At 46.3% G+C, this 19,482-nt stretch overlaps 3 protein-coding genes across 3 annotated transcripts in view; 2 read left to right on the plus strand and 1 right to left on the minus strand.

The window, feature by feature from the left end:
* Window positions 1–19,482, minus strand: part of LOC119456444 (ATP-binding cassette sub-family G member 1-like) — a 360,487-nt gene that overhangs the window by 330,878 nt on the left and 10,127 nt on the right. The window lies entirely within an intron of this gene.
* Window positions 1–19,482, plus strand: part of LOC119457068 (uncharacterized) — an 86,618-nt gene that overhangs the window by 2,752 nt on the left and 64,384 nt on the right. Inside the window, exon 2 of the mRNA XM_037718895.2 lies at window positions 11,748–12,733. Coding sequence (XP_037574823.1) covers window positions 11,748–12,733 — 986 coding nt within the window. The remainder of the gene's footprint in view (window positions 1–11,747; window positions 12,734–19,482) is intronic.
* LOC125946456 (uncharacterized) lies at window positions 5,393–10,520 on the plus strand. The gene is made up of 2 exons (XM_049669872.1): window positions 5,393–5,984; window positions 9,420–10,520. The coding sequence occupies exons 1-2, from the start codon at window positions 5,789–5,791 to the stop codon at window positions 10,253–10,255; spliced, it is 1,032 nt and encodes a 343-aa protein (XP_049525829.1). The 5' UTR covers window positions 5,393–5,788; the 3' UTR covers window positions 10,256–10,520.

Genomic DNA, 19,482 nt, shown 5'->3' on the forward strand with positions numbered 1-19,482 from the left:
TAAAGTTTCCTTGCAGCGTCTGTTAGGGCTTTCTTTTTGTAAGAATAACATGTCAACAGTTGTAACCTGTCTGCATCAATTTTCAAATGTCAATGGTTACCGAAACAAGCCGGGCAGAAAATTAGCATCTTATTAATCCTCGGTAACGCAAGTAATTGGTGTAAATTATTAAAATGCTGGGGTTCTACACGCCAAAAGCCCGTTCTGATGATGAGGCACGCTAGAAAACCTGAATAATTTTGGCCACCTGGGGTTCTTTAACGGGTACCTAAATTTAAGTACGCAAGCGCTGCAAATTCTAAACTGCTTATCTGGAGACGTCGCACTTTGTCCGCGTTGATGTCTTCCGCGCTGGAAAAGATGGCATTCATTATCCGTTGCAATTCACACAATGAGACACTGTGGAAAAATACATACACACCATGGCATGAAGAACATGCAGCCGTTATCTAAAGCTTGTGAGTCAGCCGCGTTCACGGCTACAAGCACTATCACCAAGCCGCTTTCTGGAGCCCTGGGGCATCTTTTCTGCGATGTATATGCGTGCCTTTCTACGTGCTTAATTAGCGCCGTTGCACTTAGTGAAGAACCTACTGACTTACGCTTCCATTTTGTTGATCTTTGATAAACAAACAACACCACTTCTACTTGCCTTTGCAAACAGTTTTCTTCAACAAAGAGTGCGTCGCAACGAAAAACAATCTCACATAATTTTTAAGCAACGTCCAAACAACACATAAAAGCAAAATTGAGAATGACATTTATAAAGTCAAGTGACGCTAAGCTTAGAAAAATGGCTAACGAAAGAAAAAACGAGCAACTCACAGCGGCATGAAAGAAAAGCAAGACAGCCCTCCCAAACGATTTCTAAAGCAAAAGGCAAAAGAAAGAAATCGTAAGGTTAAATTAGAATTGCGAACTAACACGAAATTGAGGGGACCATTGACCAAACAAATAAATCAGACCGAGAGAAAAGTATACAAGGCGTACACGCTATCTCCGAATGTACCTTTGAGTTTGCTCTGCGCAAAATGTGAGGTTAAGAAGTCCTGGAGCATAACAGAGAGCGCCGCCCTCTCCGTTCGCGCGTTGAGCGCCTAGTAGGCTACAACGTAACGAGTAGTTCTAAAGTTTACTTCAGACAGCCGCTAAAGAAATCCGCTGTTATTTACGGCGGGTGTTCTCCAACGTGTGTGCTTACATTTGCAAAGACTGTTCTGTGTGGGCTGTTCTTGTTGCTCTTGCTTAACGCTCGCGCGCTGACTGCTGTTAGGCGCGCTAGAATACAGGAAGCGTGGTGCTTTGGTCCGCGCTCACTCGATGTATGTGGACGTAACTATTTTTTGGAACAAAGCCAGTTGCAATGGCCCCGTTCTGCTCGGCGGCGGCAGCCATAAAGGGGCACATTGGTGTCGGCGTCGCGAGCGCAGTTGCGCCGCCTCGCGGCCATGGCAAACATCATTCCTTTGTGTTTGGCCGAGCTTCTCGATAGCTTGTGCTTTCGTGACCGGCTTCGTTTCAGTCCGCTGCATACGGCATGCTGTGATACATCGTACTTCGTGTTTTGAGCACGAGGAACCAGGCTTGTGTGCCGCCCTTGCTGTCTTTATAATCTTGCAGACTTGAACAGTGCAGACGTAAGCACGAAATCGCACAAAACATCCACATACATACATACTACATACATACATACATACATACATACATACATACATACATACATACATACATACATACATACATACATACATACATACATACATACATACATACATACATACATACATACATACATACATACATACATACATCCATACATACATACATACATACATACATACATACATACATACATACATACATACATACATACATACATACATACATATACATACACATACATACATACATACATACATACATACATACATATACATACATACATACGACATACATACACACATACATACATACTACATACATACACATACATAACATACAACATACATACACTACATACATACATCACACACACACACACACACACACGAGTGTCGTGTATTCTTGTGTCTCTCTACTTTTTCCTTGTCAGTGCGCTGCTTCACCAATACGGTATAATGGTTTTTCTTCCCGGTTCGGCGTTATAACCATTATCTCGGACTTAATTATTTCTATATAGCTTTTCTCATCGACCATTACTCCATTCTATTCCACGTAAGGATTCTCGCGCAGCGCAACACAATATTAATAGAGCTCTAAATGAAAACATCTCTCAACCTTTTGAAAAATGCAGCCCTGGTACACGACCTCGCTTTTCTCAGTATGTAAAACTACGTAGCCTCAAAGAGCATCAAACTGCAGAGACCGAGTGAAGTAAGTCTAAATCAAGGACTACAGTGGCCGTCTGTTCTGTGCGAAGATGTGACTGAGCCCCAGAGCAAATTTCACTTAGAATGCCTTACTTCGTTGCCACAATATACCACTTGCGCGCAGGAGCAGCAGTGACAACGTCATCCTTAGGATGTGTCTTGCTCGCATCGATTTCGGCGAATCAGATGGTAGTGTGTTACGAGACAACGCTCACCGACAACCAGCAAAGGTGATTAGCAAAGGTGTGGCGATGCCTTCGTAAGGTGTTGTACGTCAGAAACATCTTTATGTGGGCCGCCAAGTGTGGAATGCTCTCGCAAGTCGAGTCGCAAATACAACAGAGGGACAAAAAAGACCCTGCATGCAAGCGCACAAAGAGTGCGATTAAAGCCGGTTGCGGTTAAATAATGTATGACCCTGAACGCCGCCACATGGCAGAAAAATTCTTCGGGATAGCCCCCCCCCCCTTTCCTGCTCATAAAACGGAATAATAAATCTCTAACGCTTCGAGGGTAAACGTGGCGGCAAACTCATGTTTTACAGAACGCTCGCAGGAGATCAGCAAGAATTCCATCCTCGATAATTCGGTCAAATTTTTTGTTTCTTTTTCTTTTTTTATTATGGCGCATGAACCCGAAAACCCACGCAATAAGGCAATGCACTGCTATAATTATATGTAAACGAAGCTCTGGAAAAATACGGCTGGAATTTATATTGGTCGTGCGCTGTAAATAAATTGTCTTATTTCGGAGTCAGTTACATGCTTGGAGCGTTTGACTGGAAACGGGTATTGAATGAAAGCTTATTCACCGTAGTTCTAAAGGGGTGCTCAATCTCCCCTCGGGATTGATGAAAAAACTGTGGCTCCAATCCATGCTGTGAAGGTGGTTGGACAGCGAAGCTGTAAACGACAACTAAAACGATTAACCATTGTGACGTCACTTGAATTCACACAGGTGGCTCTACAAAGAGTGAAACCAGAGACAAGTGAAATGTACTTAACCACCCTCTTTATTACTTCACAACGACATTATATATTCACGCTGTTCTTCTGGCGCCTTCACTTTCCGTGGTCTACGCATGGTAGCCGGGAATGAATTAACTGAATGCGTTGCTAGACCATGGTGACGTCACTACGTGATTGATATGCTGTTTCCACTCGGAGTAGCTTACGCTACCGTAATCTTTACCGGGAAACACACACGGGAGAAGGAACGCTGTAAACAACACCCACACCGGTTAGCTATTGTGACGTCACTTGAATTCACACACGTGGCTCTACAAAGACTGAAACCAGAGACACTGGTTTCACGAGAGTTTTGCATGACGTCAACCCCTTTCGAAGCAGCTGCAAACCTAATCTTTACTGGAACGAGTCGGAGGGTGTTCCCATTGTTCACACGCGCCTTATCATCCATCATGTGAATTTGATGCTTGTGTTGGGGTTTTTCTTTTGAAAACGAGTGCTGAGCAGTATGCCGTATGCCTCATTTCAAAGGAGATATGCTGTTTGTATTCAATTTCTAGCCTGGCGTTTTTTTGCTTGCGCCAACGACACAAAAATTTCCTTGGCTGGTAAAAGTATGCAGCTTCGCTGTAAAAAACAGAGTCCGCGGATAGCGTACACTGCTGGGAACATCTCAGCCAAGTTTTGCAGTCGTACGCGGCGCGTCGAGCTCACAAGCGTAGCGCGAAGTCACCTTTCTCTCAAACCCTTTCTTTCAACAGAAGCCTCCTCCTCACTCTTTTCAGGACGCTTTATTTCGTAATATAGCAGATTCCCATACGCGGCTGCTATTGGCCAATAGTTGACATAAATCAAGAAGGGTGTCTGTATCAGCGCGCTTGTTCCTACTGTTACTGACTATGTTTAATGAACAGGCTGAAGTAAGCGAAAATGTACTTTTAAATTTCGATAATAATTACGCGCTTCCGGAAGAAGCTGAGTATGATCTGCTCATGCTCGGCCTCTGCCGCCCGCGTAGGAATTAAACTTTGGCCACCTTGCTTATCGGTGTCGTAGCCGTCGGTTCTCACTAATTTCGACTAGCTTTCAACACTCAGCTAGCCTCGAACCACGCGAAACTTTAAGGTTAGACCACACCTTTGAGGTTAGACCACACGCATGCTTCCCAGCGCGAGCTCACTTCTTTCCGCGCTTGCTTAGACGCCTTGGAAGACTTCGCTTCGTATTGAGCTACAGCGCTTCAAAGTGCGCAAGTTGGATGCGGCTACTACCCGTCGGTCAAGCTGGTGCAGGACAAAGCCTGTCCGCACCACTTAGTACAGCCAGGCAGGAGCATGTGAGCGCGAGCACGCACTCAAGCCCTGTCGTGCGCTACAGTTGCATGTATCTGCGCTCTGCTACGTAGCGTAGATACCGCGGCTGCCGCGGGGTGCCGCGATGAATCCGCTGACTGAGCCCACTGAGACTCGCTGAGGACAACAGCGTTTGGGAAGAAGAAGAAGTTCTCCGAGGCGCTGGCCCTGTTATTTGCTGCTCGCCTTTTACTTCAGTTTTACTATTTTGTTTACATTGTGCCTGGACTTCATTACTCAGAAATTGAGTGAGAAGAAGTGTAGCGACCTACGAGCCCATTGGAACCAGGTACGAAGCCTTCACTACCTTCTCCGTCGGAGTGTCTCCAACCGCTACGGCGGTAGGCAGCCGAGAACGGCGGCACGAGCCCTATGACCGCCAGCGTGTTTTGAGGCACATGAGTGCAACGCAGGAGCGCGTCCAAGATTCTGCCAACGTGCATCATGCGAATGATATCATCAGGCCAGCACGGCTAGTCCTTGATCATCAAGGTGCTGATGGCCCGCCTCCGGTGACCATGGTGGAACCCAGCGAAGGTGAGAGCAAGAGACCTCGTCTTGAGGAAACTCAGAATCAAGATAACGACAATACTTCAAACTATGACTTAAGCGATTATGAAGACATTGATTGTGATGAAGCACCTTTACATCTGTGACCTACAAAAAGAAAAGAAGTGAAGGAATCCCAGTGGTATTCCGACCGTCAGAAGAAGGACACACTTTTTGGCAAGTGAATCCGAATCGTGTTTCCTCAGAAATTGTGTCGGCGGCAAAGGAAAAAGTGCAGTCGTTCCGAGTAAACGGAGACGGCAGTTTCTCAGTGTCTGTTGCCTCAGTGGCATCGGCGAAAAACCTGCTTTTACTACAGGAAGTAGCAGGACTACAAGTTAAGCCCTACATACCGGCTTCGTACACTCGAAATGTCGGGAAGATTCATCACGTGCCACTTCAATACACTGAAGGACAACTGCTCGAGTTTTTGAAAGATTTTGGAGTAATATCAGTCCGCCGCCAAGCAAGATACTATCGTTTGGAGGATGGTACAGTTAAATCCCGCTCTTTATACAGTGTAATCCTTCACTTCAGAGACGACAAGCCTATGCCTCAGAGAATCCACTTGGGGTTCACCAGCCACCCGGTGGAAGAGTACCTTGGTCCTGCGTTGAGGTGTTATAATTGTCAGAGGTTTGGACACCTGGCAAAAAACTGTCGCGGATCACGTCGATGTAAAATCTGCTCCGAGAACCATGAGCACACTGAATGCAAGTCTGTACGACAGCCTAAATGTGCAAATTGTATGGGTAACCATACGGCTTCCTTCTCAGGATGTCCACAGAATAAGGCCGCATCCATGCTACGCAAACATGAACTAATTCATGGGAAACAACCACGACACAAGGAGCCTCTTCCGAATCTTGATGCAGTAAGCCCAGCGAAAAATCGTCAGTTTACAGCAACTGAACAGAAATCAAAACAACCATCGTATGCGTCGGCACTAAAGCAACCAGCTGGACAAGAGTCGCAGAGACAGCGGAGTCATCATTCCGCTACCTCCACTGAAGACCACACATCACAACAATATCAGCGACCTAAGCTTGGACAACCTCAGCGACCCTCTCAGAGCACCCCTCAGCGAACCTCTCAGAACACCCCTCAGCGATCACCGCAAACGGCGGCCGGAAGATCGACATTCCAGGATAACACCGCGTCACTCAGTGTTGGACAGATGATTCTACCTATGCTGTTTGCTGCAATTCGAGCAATTGTCACAGCTCTACCTCAGGCGAACAAGCTTCCAGAGGTAAAGGCACTGTTGTCTATGGAGCCATTAATGAATCAACTATCCACATCAGTGCTACCGGATGGCAATTATGAATAGTCGTTACGAAAATGTCGTAATATTTCAGTGGAACGCTAATAGCCTTCGATCCAAATCTGCTGATTTTCGCAAGTTAGTTGCACAATACAGCTTCCCTGTATTGTGCATACAAGAGGCTGGTGTACGTGATGATTTTCGTATTTCTAATTACATAACATATAAATCATCTCGTCCATCGGGAAACAGTAGAACAATGCTCTGCGTTCGAAAAGATTTGCCCTCTCACCTTATTCAATCAAGCAGTTCGGATTTTCCTGAATACGTTGCCTGCAAAGTATATCTCGCAAAAAAATGTATAACAATCGTAAGCATATACCTGCAAGCATCGAGACGTATTACGACTGATGAATTGATTAGCATTTTTAGCATAACAAGATCAAATATTTTCATATGTGGTGACTTTAACGCACACAACGTAACATGGGGGAGCAACCACTGTGATACACGTGGGAATATCGTTCAATGCGCCGCGGAAATATGCAATCTGTCAGTATTGAATGATGGATCTGTGACATTTATGCGTGGATATCGCTATGCCAGTTGTATAGACGTAACACTATGCTCCAATGATCTTGTTACCGATACTGGGTGGACAACAGACGCAGAAACACGTGGAAGTGATCATTTCCCAATTCTTATATCACATCCACGGTTAAAAAGCACTGCGAAACGAAGATACGTGGATATAACAAATTGGCAGCTTTTTCGTCAACACTTATCCAGTCGAGTAGATCGTGAAACTGACGTAGAGACACTCACATCAGTTATACAAGAAACAATGAAATTGTGTACGAAACAAGTGCCCATTCCTGATGAATACACATCAGTTGATGGAGAATATGAACACTTGAGAGCTATAAGAAGAAGAGCAGAAAGAGCTTACCGCCGCAGTGGAAATATAGAAGCGTATAGAAATTCGCAGCAAGTCCACTCAGTCATGCGAAGACGACTACAAAAATTAGGGAAAAAAAGATGGCGTGAATATTGCAATACGTTGTCTCCCCTGACACCAGTTCCTCGAATATGGATGACTATTCGTGCATTAAGCGGCCCTGTTGTTCAAACACAACCGTTTCGTGCTCTCTCAATAGCCAGGGATACTTCAGAATTAGAGATTGCTGAAGAATTCTGCAAGATTATAACTAGAACAAGCATTTCTATTACTTTTCCTGAGTTTCAAAATTCAGTTAAAATGGCAAAACAAAAAATTTTGCGTGTTTTCAGTCACAGCATGTGCAATTAGACTATGAATTCTCTATGATTGAGCTAAAATGTGCACTTGCGTCTTGTAAGACAAAGACTGCTGCAGGTCCAGATTCCATTACATACAGTATGTTGCAAAACATGGGACCTAATGGTCGATTGGCACTTTTGGAGTTACTGAATGACTTGTGGAAAAAGGAGTATGTCCCTGACTCTTGGAAAACAGCACGTGTGATACCTATATTGAAGCCTGGTAAAACTCCTCTATCTCTTGAGTCTTTTCGTCCTGTGAGCCTGACGAGCTGTCTGTGCAAGGTCATGGAGAAAATGATTGACACTAGGCTGCAATGGTGGTGTGAGCAAACAGAAGTTCTTCCAGATCACATGACAGGATTTCGAAGGCGGCGATGCACCATGGATGCAATTTTGGATATCGTCACCTATGTTGAACATGAACGAGCTAAGGGAAATGTCACAATAGCGGTTTTTTTAGACATTAAGCGAGCCTTCGACACAGTCAGTCATGTTCATATACTGTGTGGTCTGCTAGAACTGGGAGTCTCTGGAAGGACGCTACGGTGGATATCCAACTTCTTGAATGGCAGATCAATATTTATTCAAACAAGCGAAGGAAAAAGTTCCTCTCATAATCTTATTCAAGGAGTCCCACAAGGCAGTGTCTTAAGCCCGTTTCTCTTTAATTGTGTAATGGCGGATTTACCACGGAGACTTCCACCTGCACTACATTATTCTATATATGCGGATGATGTTTGTATTTGGGCCTCTGGTTCATGCGCTAGCCTTGTTCAATCAACTTTGCAGGAAGGCCTAAACATTGTGGACAAATTCTTAATGGAAAGAGGAATGGAGCTGTCTTACAGTAAGACGGCTGTGCTACCATTTACCAGAGGATGCCTAAAAGACTTTCAGCTGTGCCTTAAGGGGCAACGTTTAGACATAGTAAAACAACACAAATTTCTGGGGGTTATACTAGACAGACAACTTTCTTGGAATGCTCACATTAAAGCACTCGAAGAACAAATAAACTCAACAATAAATGTTCTTCGCCGCGTAGCAGGCACGACATGGGGAGGGTCGGTTTCTTCTCTACTGAAAGTGCATAATGCACTTATAAAGCAAAAAATTGCTTATTCTTCACCTGTTCTGCATGGAATCTCCCGTTCATCTGAAGAGCGACTTCAACGGTTAATAGCTAGGAGCCTTAGAGTATGCTTAGGTGTTCCCCGAGCAACCTCAAGTTCCTTAGTAATTGCAGAGGCACGTCATCCTCCATTCCCAATTATGAGGACGGTTGAAACCTGTCGACACTACTTTCGTGTTTCAGTGCAGCACAAAAGGCACCCACTAGCAATTACACTTATTGAGAGAGACAGGGCGAACACCAATACTGTGATTCAGGTGCAAAAACATCTACTACCACACAACGAATTTTGGATCTCAGATATTTCCTACCCTCCATGGCGACTTGTTGCCCCAAAAATTGAACTTTCGGTTGACGGAATTATTCGCAAACGAGACATGTTTATGCTAGCAGCCCAACAACTGGCGCTGTACCAGATATACTTTCGCTACCCTGGATATATTCAAGCGTATACAGACGGTTCTTGTCAACCAAATTCTTCTACAGCTGCCTTTGTCATTCCAGAATGGAACCGAATACAGACGTTTAAACTTTCTCACACGACATCATCAACTACAGCAGAGCTTTTTGCTATATTGTCTGTGTTACGATACATAAATTCAACGCAAAAAGGGAACCAATGGGTCATCCTTTGTGACTCACAAGCAGCTTTGTCGTCACTTCATGGTGGCATCAGCAATTCCCAAAACATGGCGTTAGTTTATGAGACACTAAAGGAGCTCACAAAGGCAAGTGAAAAATCCCGCACAATACTGTTCCAATGGATACCAGGGCACTGCAATATCCCAGGGAATGTTGCAGCAGACATGGCTGCTAGACAAGCGCATATTAATACCGACACACACGGTCTCCCTCTAACGCAAGGAGAATTGCGGCACATACTAAGACAGATCTCAGTCCGTGGTTGCAAAGCGACATGGTTTGATCAGAACTCGAAATCTTCAGATTTATTTCACATTGACCCTGCACTTCAATTCAAAATCCCGTCCACATTAAATACAACCAGAGCCTTCGAAACACTCATTCACCGTCTGCGGCTCGGTACCGCGTACACAAAACATTTTCTCCAAAAAATTTCGAGAGCTGATAGTCCGGAATGTACTTGTGGCCACGCGGATGAGGATGTACAGCATCTTCTGTTAGAATGTCCGCGACACGATACACACAGACAACGTTTAGCACGTTATTTAGAGACATTAGACCGCAGGCCCTTCAGCCTCAGGAAGATATTAGGTCCTTGGCCAACATATTCGTTGCAAAGACGAGCGTTAATGGCCCTCCAAAGATTTCTAGAAGCGAGCAATATTCTCGGAAACTATTGAAAAGAGTGTTTACATGTGATAAACTCACTCTATGGTCAATTCGTACCTGGGTTCATGTAGTTTCCTTTAAATCGAATCCATGCTATCTTATGTGCCGTGATTTTAGTATAATTACGTGACCGGACTTTGTGTTTACTTTAGTGCAGCTATGTGACTGAACTTTGTGTGCCCTTTTTCTGAGTGGACTTTCAGTTTTAGTGTGACATTAGTATACTTATGTGACTGGATTTTGTGTTTAACTTTATGCGCCTTCGTGACTGAACTTTCAGTATTAGTGTGGTATTAGTGCAATTATGTAACTAGATTTTGTGTTAATGTGATTTGGATTTGACCTTTAATTTTAATGCGTGTAGGTTCATTCTTTCTTTCCTTTTTTTTTCATACCTCTATGTGAAAAGGAGTAGCCGGCGCCAATTAAAGGCGCCAACATCTCCTAAAAACCATATATTAAAAAAAAAAAAAAAAACAGCGTTTGGCGAGTCGTAGGCGCCAAAATCGGAAGTAGTGGCGTCTACGTTAACATCCAAAATCAAACTTGAACTGCGTGCCACGGTAGCCACGGTGACGTTACGTAGGCAGAGCGCTGTGGGCATGCCTCGCTCCGCCGTAGTCTTTGCAGTGCAAGGCATTGAAGAAGGAACGGGAACAAAGCGAACGGGATCATACGCGACCTTTGAGTGCCGATAACTCCGCTACTTCTGAACGCACTGAAGTACATTTTGCGGCAAAGTATTCTGAAATAGTCGATTTTAACTTCAAATGCATTTCTGAATTTCGATAAAAAGTGGTTCAGGGCCTCTCACCAGGCGAGATAGCAAATTCTGGGTATACTCAGGAAGTTGTTACGTGCCCTCTAAGCAGTGTTCTACAATAAGAATCCTTTTTTATTATTATTAGTTCGTTAATAGCAGAGATAGAAATGTTTGAAGTGTCGCGAACCCATGATTTCAGGAGGCGATCGAGAGTCACCGCCATCATAGACACTCTCTCCACGTGCCCCGTCTAGTTTCCGCAAGCGAAATTCTTACCCTGCGTTCTCCCATAATGTAACCGGAAGATCGCGTGACGAATACATCAAGGACGCTGCCTTCTTTTTTATTATTATTTTTGTTAGCGTAGCGCCCGCGAGGAGAACGACTAACGATGTTTGATTTAAAATTTAAGCTCTTTCCGCGGCGCGTAGGGATGGAATGCTTAGCAGACACGATCGTTAGCGCCCATTGTATGCAATGCGTTTGTCAGCTCAAAATGGCCAGACTTGGTGAGAGGCCCTTTAACGCAGCTAAAACACCTATTATAAAGGCATTGTGCAATAGCTCATCGGGCGTTCGAGTTACTTCAACAAAAAGGAAGTTAAATGAAGTTGAGTGCATGTATGATAAATCGGGCGGCGCGATACGAAGCTTCGTCATTCAGCTTCGAGTAGCAGAAAACGTTTTACAGCTTTGATAACTGACTTTCACTTTTCATCTTTTATTTTCCTTCGGTGCAGGCCTTCTGGACTTACCCTCTTAGTAGCGGCCTGGCTTCTAGCGATATGCCGTGTGGGTTCGGACGACCCGGTACCTGACCTCTGCAACCTCATTGACCAGCCCATGTACTGTCGTTGCGACGCCAGCGATGCGGACGAAGTAACCGACGTCACGTGTTACGTAGGAAGAAAACTCCCGGAGGACCACGTTGTTTTTCAATCATTCGAACGGCAACCGAGTGTCACTTCTGTAGCATTCACTGCCTTCGGTAGCGAGTATAAGCTTGACTTTGTCCCGACGCTGGCATTGCTCCACACGCCGCAAATCGAGCGGCTAAAGGTCGCGCAAGCGGAGCTCGGGGACGTCAAGGCTCACTCGTTCCACAACCTCTCGCGTCTCGTCGTGCTCTCACTGGACTCGAACGAGATTACGAGCTTGGACGCCGACGCCATCGCGGACCTTCCCCGCCTGAAGAAGCTCGAGCTCGGAGACAACAAGCTGAGGAGGCTGCGCGCCGGCTCTCTGAAGAACCTTCCTTCCCTGACGCACCTGTTCCTCGAGCGCAACCAGCTGGAGGTGGTCGACGACGGCGCGTTCGAGGACCTGGGCGCCCTGTGGGAGCTGGAGCTGAGCGACAACGCCATCGAGAAACTGGGCGAGCAGAGCTTCCGCGGCCTGGGGCGCGTCGCCAGGCTCGACCTGTTCCGCAACAAGCTGACGCGGCTCGAGGCCCGCCTGTTCAGCGGCATGCCCCAGCTGGCCGAGCTGGACCTCAAGTACAACGCGCTGTCCGAGGTCGACCCGCTGGCCTTCGAAGGGCTGCCGCAGCTCACCGTGCTCTACATGTCGTACAACCGGCTGCGCGTGCTGCCCGCGCACATGTTCCGCGGGGCTCCCAACCTGGTGTCCGTGGACCTGTCGCAGAACCAGCTGCTCACGCTTACCTGGAGGACGGTCCAGGACCTGGCGAAAATCGACGCCGAGTCCTTCGACATGAGCCTCACTGGTGAGAGGGGGCGACATCTTGCCGTTCGATAGTTTGTGGAGTTTTCTTTCTTGAATGCATTGGTTCCTTCAGGGATTACGATTCTGGCACCATAATGTTGATAATGAGCGCATACATACGGTATAAGCAAATCACTCCCTGAAAATTCTTAACATGGACGAAGTTTTAAGAAAAAACATCATCCACTCGAAAATAGCACTAAGCTACAAAGGAAGTGCACATACGGGTCTCCAAGAAAGTTTCTCAGTTGAATAAAAATTTGTTCTGTTTAGGGGGATCGAACCCGAACCCGATGTCTTTTCGGGACTAGCAAATGATAGTTCAAGCCCAATTGGCCCAGACCCAATACCTCTAGGTTATTCTGGTTAACCTGCCTACCTACTGCCCTTCTATCCCCCCCCCCCCACACACACACACACGCACGCACGCACGCACGCGCGCATGCACGAACGCATGCACGAACGCACGTTGTCGCACAAGATACGACATGACTCCATAGCCTCCAAGGTAGAAAAGTAATCCTTACTTTCCAGTAATTTTGCTGGGTGGTTCGTGCGCAAAAGCTTTCTAATTCTTTACTCGTTCTAAATAGTGTGTGTGTGCCGGGGAGCACGTATACGCCACGAGAATGCGAGCCGCATCGGGCAGCGGTGGCGCACGCGAAAACTTCGCCCTCGTGCTCTTGACCTTGAGGGCACTGGGAGACCCGGTATGCGTGAGACCGACTCACAAAACAGAGGCCACGGGGAGGGGAAGCTGGTGTATACAAACACCGTCCGCCACGGCGCCCCAAGCCCCGCGATCAGCCCGCACGCGTTTGAGCTAGGGAAACCCTATACACATTGCGCCAGTGCCGACAGATTGGTTCCTGTCGCCGTGCTTTCCAAAGCCAAGCGCTATAGCAAGGGAGATAGCCTCGCCTACTTTCCGTCATGGATGTGCTCTCAACAAACGGCGCAATGCTTCCAGGCGCAACAACCAATATAGAAACCCCAGGCGGTGTTCCGTTCTCTTTCCTACTATTCCTGGCGTGTACAGCGAGTTAGCCCGATCAAATAAGACCAGAATATGCACGCTGTGAACGAGAGAAGCATGCCAAAGAAGCAAGACGTTTTCTGAGACGTATTGGGCTTCTATTTTCCGCCCCGGCGGCAGGCCTGTTTATACAGCGCCGCCTCCCCTTTACTGCCGCGTCCTGTATATACAGGGCGTGTGGCAGGGCTGCGGCCTACCGATGTTACACTCAGCCGGCTACACGCGCTGGCGTGTTCGAACACGGGTAGTCGTCATTTCGGGATAGCCTCCCAGCTATTACGTGTGTTATTGGTCACGACGCAACGAGAGACCGTGACTTCACCACGACGAAGATGTTTACGCCGCGTGGGTCTGGAAGCGAAGCTCGCCGCACCGTTTTATCCGAGACAGTCTAAACAAAAGGGTCATCGGGGCTTCAAGCTGCTGCTAGCGCCGGCTGTCACATCCGATCTCCCTTTAGCTCATCCTTGCTTCGTTTTCTTTCGCTTGTGAGATCCTATGGTTAAGGTTTGTTCTTTTTTCTTGATCCAGTTCTTCAGCTTGTTCTCTGTCTCTCTCTCTTCTTGGATGTCTTCTGCGATGAACTAATAGAATCGTCTTTGCAGCTTCATGTGCCGCACCGGTCACAAGGCTAGCACAAACAGTACCCAGACTGTCGGCTCTTCCTGGGTGTCTTGTTTGTTGACTAAGGGAAATATTTCTTAAAGCGAAACTGTTAAGGGCTAGGTTCCCCAGGATCGTGTCCGCGTGTAGAAAAAAAACTATCATCAGCAGCATTTGCTTTGGCTCCATGTGCGTGGCGGTCTCGGGTTTTTTGACGCGGGCCCGGGCCGGGCTCGGGCATTCTGCGAGTTATTCTCGGGCTTCTCAACTCTGAAAAACATGTATTTTTCGGTATCGGGCCGGGTTCGGGCCGGTTTCGAGCCGGGCTCGGGCCGGGCTCGGGCTTAAGTTAAAGGGGTGGCGGGCCGGGCCAGGCGGGTAACGTAGATTATTTCCGGGCTCGGGCCGGGCCCGGGTCTCGCCATAAAAGTTTTGATCGGGCTCGGGTGGGCCGCTCAATGTAAAAACGGGCCCGGGCCGGGCCCGGGCCGCAGAAATCGGCCCGTGCAGTGCTCTAGACCCACCATTGTCACAGCTTTGCTTGACTTCACAGTGAAAGGACTCTGAAGTTGTTTTTTTTTTCTTTTTTTTTTTGCATTACCATGCTTCCAGGTACATCTTGATTTACTTTACTTTATCCTTATTCCACCTCCTCGACAAGTCCCGGGTTCCATGCATGTATCTGTGGAAGTCAGAACTACACCTCCAGACTGACAAGTACTCAATGTGTCCGTTGGCGTACTTTGTTTTTTTTACTTGTGCGCTTGCATGCTGCCTGGACCACGTTGTAATCTTATTATACTGCATAAAACACTTTTGCGCACCATTGTGGACAGTTTCAAATAAAGAATTACAAATTCACGGAAATAGGTTTACGAATATAAAGAAAATACAAAAGAAATTCAGAGGAAGGTCTACGAAATACAACACAAGTCCTCTCCTCTATGTACAGCGAAGAAAAAAATTTGAGATTCCGCGAATACCGGAGCAATATTAAGTGCAGTAAGTTTCGCACTGTTTTGTGCGATAGCGGTGCGCTGGGTTAGAGCGTGCATTAATCGGTATCGGAGGATGCCATCGTGCACGCACACATCTCGGAGACTAGAAATTGTGCACTTACGTATACCTAGCTGGCGTTGTTCAATAATTGTAAAACCAAAATTACTTTTGTCGGTGAATTATTAATGAGGAGTGTGGTATGAATATTACATTCAAAAGAAATTTTAAAAAAGACATGCGATAACAATGAGAGTGACCGAGTAGCTGGTGATGGACAAGGAAAACCCGAACCTCGGTAAAAATAACAAACTACCGGAATACAGAACTCGTTGGCAAGGTCTCCGATATGCCACCGACGTCATAATGACGCAGTTAAAACCACGTTCGTGTAGTGACGTTACTCGCCAGGGTCGCCACGTGTCATGACATGCAAGACGCGTCATGTTGCATCGCGTCATGTTTGGCGCGTAACGGTGCTTTAAAGTGCACAAATAATGAAGACATTCCATTAGTCTTACAAAACACTGGTTACCTGTTCTGCGCTTACATGACTTGCCCATGTCCACTTGATATTTTTACTCTTTCTTTGTTGTCATTTCTTTTCTTTTTTAATCTCGTGTAGTAGCATTATTTTAGCTTCGGCAGACGTGGTGTGAAAAAATAACACTGATTTGCTGGTTGGTTCTTACGTAGAATCAGCCGTAAAAGCTTATGGAGCACATGATTATAGGGCACAGGGGACAATAATCCGAATTTCTGCGAATTCTAGCCCAAGGGCTTCGAGTTAAGTTTCAATTTCTAGTAGTCTATGTGACCAAGCTACTCGGTGATCTATTTATTTAGTAGCGTCACGCATTTACAGAGCGTAAATTCATGCTTGTCGTGGAACCCGTGTCCCGTAAACTATTTTAGCCGACCGACTGTTTACCATAGCTATATATACAGGAACGCAACGAAAGACGGCGTACTCGAGGACTTCGAGTTAATTCGGTCACTTCTAATTCCCTCAGGGTATCCCAAAATACCAGTACAGACGCATCTCTGCAATCTGTCTTCAATGCAACGCGGGCGCCATCGATCTCGCGTTTTGCAGTAGCACGTCATATTGCCTGATCTATACGACTTCCGCTGGCTGAGGATATCGTGGGCTGCGCTGTTTGCGTGTTGTCTTGCCCTTCGGTCCCTTTCCTGCCTTCTGGATTTCCTTGCCGTGGTCCAATTTTCTTATTCGTTTTATCTTTTGAAAATTATTGATACATCAGATTGTGATTTAGCTGATAGTCTTATACCGTTTTCCTCGCCTAGACCGGTGGTGCACTCAGCATCTGCAGCAGCTCCCAGAGATGAAAGCCTCGCGAGATGTCGCTCTCGTCCTGCGCTTTTCCGAGCGTGAAACAAACACGAAAACAGACGAGCCACAGCGTCCCGTTTCCAGAGGTAGCTCCGCTGATTTCGATAAGATGGATGAAATGGGCAAACGCAATCCGTCAAAATCTCGTGGGGCCAAGCAGAGCACTCACAATGCGTCCCCCTACACATTCGTGCAATTGTTTTGCCTGTTTAGTCTGCGCTATCTTAGAGCGTCTCCGCGTTTCCCCTCAGTTGTTCGCAGTTATTTGATTTGTCTACCGACTCTGACTTTTTTCTGCCCAACTTTTGCTCGGTGACATCGCTTCGCTATCGGGTTCCCGGCTCCAAAAACGTTTCCAAGTCCCAACTTCCGAGACTGCCACTAAAGCGTTAAGTTTTCGGAGAGCACAAACGCTGCATCGCTGGGACTCTTACAATTTTCTTCGAGCGAGTATTTGAGATAATATGCACCGTATACACTTCAGTTATGTACGGATTCACGGCTCTGGAAATCACGGGCAGCGTTTGTTTTGTGGATATACCACAACATTACGGGACAAATATGCCTCTATTGTTAGAATACTGCTCGTACTCTAAGCTTCGTGGTGTACACGTTTATTATGCGCCTAATTTTGACACGATCCGCTAGCAGACATCAGTGCGAAGATCAGTGGCGTAGGAAGAGATGGGGACAGAACAGGTGGCGTGATTTCCTCCCTCCCACTCACTTTTTGCCTCCCTGCCTGCGGGAGCACTGCCACTGCAGGTACTCCATTATTTCCCCTTTCCCCCTCCCCAAGTGTAGGGTAGCCAACCGGGCACGTCCTTGGTTAACCTCCCTGCCTTTCTCTCTTTGTTTCTCTCTCTCTCTGTCCTAATAGTGGTGGATGGCGAAGCAAGCATTGCTCATCCGCCAGCCCTCTCATTTGCCAGATACTTCTGTTACTCATAGAATTCACAGTCAAAGTGCACAGCACTGAAGGCCTAAGGCTTCGCATACAGGCGCAGTTTGACTGGTACCGGTCAAGTTGTGGTTAAAGTTTAATTATATGTTAAAAAAGAATACCGTGGAACAAAAGGCTGTAACCTGACGACACTTCGGCGCCCAAGTCGGAGCCAGTACGATCTTAACTGCAAGCAATGTACGAACGGGCAAAAAAAATGCTCTCTAAAATATGGCAAACGTTCTTAGCCCTTATTTTATATCGTAAGTCTCTTTTTACTTCATGAAATATCAAATCATTTAAACTCACCTTAAATCAGCCTGCTTCCTGGACAGTTCCAGGCATGGAAACGAGAACAAGAACCAAGCGTTAAATGGTCACGCCGTGATGCCTTGTCAAATTGATGAAGAGCGATGATGAATTGCTGATGTTTAAGCGTGTTCTACTTACCTGTTCAGAGAGTTCTTGTTTCTTTGAACTTGAAACATCAAAGACGCTAACGTAAAAGATCAATGTCAATCTTATGACGAAGTTGTGGTAGACGCGCCAGCGTTTCTATTATTACCCGCTGGCGACGTAGTGCCAGCCACTGGAGTATTCAGAGTTGTAGGGAGTGCCAGTTATGCCAATGTGCGGGTGCTGCAACTAACCAGGAACATTGAGCCAGATACCGCGGACTGAAGTTTTAGTAAGCGTCCTGCCTCCACGAATTCTGAAAACCGCAGAATTAAGAAGAAAAAAGTATCTCTCTCTCTCTCTCTTTACATATACTGTCAATCCCAATGGTGATTATAACAGAAGGGCGGTAATACATGCGGTTACACGGGCGGTTACACGGGCGGTTACACGGGCGGTTACACGGACGTTTACACGGGCGGTGGACAGAAATCCACACTGACGCCAGTAGCCCAGGCCTCGGTGCCGTTCTAGACCAGAGGAAAGACGGACTTGAACGGGGGATAGCTTATGCTGGCCGGTCGCTGCCAAAAGCGGAAGGGATGCTGACAAACCTCAGCGCAGGACACGCCTGCATGTATCGGAAGTTTATCGAACGTTATCGATGGCTCTATCCGCTGTCTGTTGTCCCCGAACATTGCGTAATCTCATTGCAGGTATGCGCGACGCGAATATTCAGAATTCAAAGAAATATTCAAGGAAATAGAAAATTTATATAAAGTCAATAACGGAATTGCAAAGTGATGAGGTGAAGTTATTAGGTCGGCAAGAACAGAACGGTTTTCTATTAATGTAGCGAGTAATACAATAGTCACAGCTGTAACATAAAGACTACGATGAAGCAGGCAAAACACTGCAAGGCCAAGAGCCTCAAAGAGAGGATGTGGCATTCAAAATATTCAGCGGGGCATAGAATTTCTCACGATAGCCCCGCTCACCCCGAGAGGGCGTGGTTGGAGAATTATTTTAGTTATTCATTAAATAAGTGAAAAATTATGGAAATCAGTTACTATGCGTTTGGCAGCAGTAGAGTGCTGATTTCTTGAACAGAACATTATATGAAACCAGAAACCGGCGTAATGGGAACGTAGGTATGAATGGAATAATGCTTTACACCCATCATTCGCGATGGCAAAATAAAAATCCACATTAATAATATCGTGTAGAAGCATAACGTAGTTTGGATACAATAAGATTTGTTATCAAAATCAACGTGGAAACGAAAATGGCTTCTGACTGCACCTGTGTCAATAAGTATATAAGGTTTATATACAGTGTGTATATAAGCGGCAAAATGGAGCTGGGCAGGCCATGTAATGCGTAGGATGGAAAACCGGTGGACCATTAGAGTTACAGAATGGA

The sequence above is a fragment of the Dermacentor silvarum genome, chromosome 6 (genome assembly GCF_013339745.2).
Source record: "Dermacentor silvarum isolate Dsil-2018 chromosome 6, BIME_Dsil_1.4, whole genome shotgun sequence".
In the NCBI taxonomy this organism is placed as follows: Eukaryota; Metazoa; Arthropoda; class Arachnida; order Ixodida; family Ixodidae; genus Dermacentor; species Dermacentor silvarum.

Excerpts from the sequence above, each read along its gene's own strand:
- LOC125946456 (XM_049669872.1), top strand. The coding sequence starts at position 5,789 with ATGCCTCAGAGAATCCACTTGGGGTTCACCAGCCACCCGGTGGAAGAG. Across the intron at positions 5,985-9,419 it reads ACAGCCTAAATGTGCAAATT|CTGCCTTTGTCATTCCAGAA; the intron begins GTATGGGTAACC and ends ATTCTTCTACAG.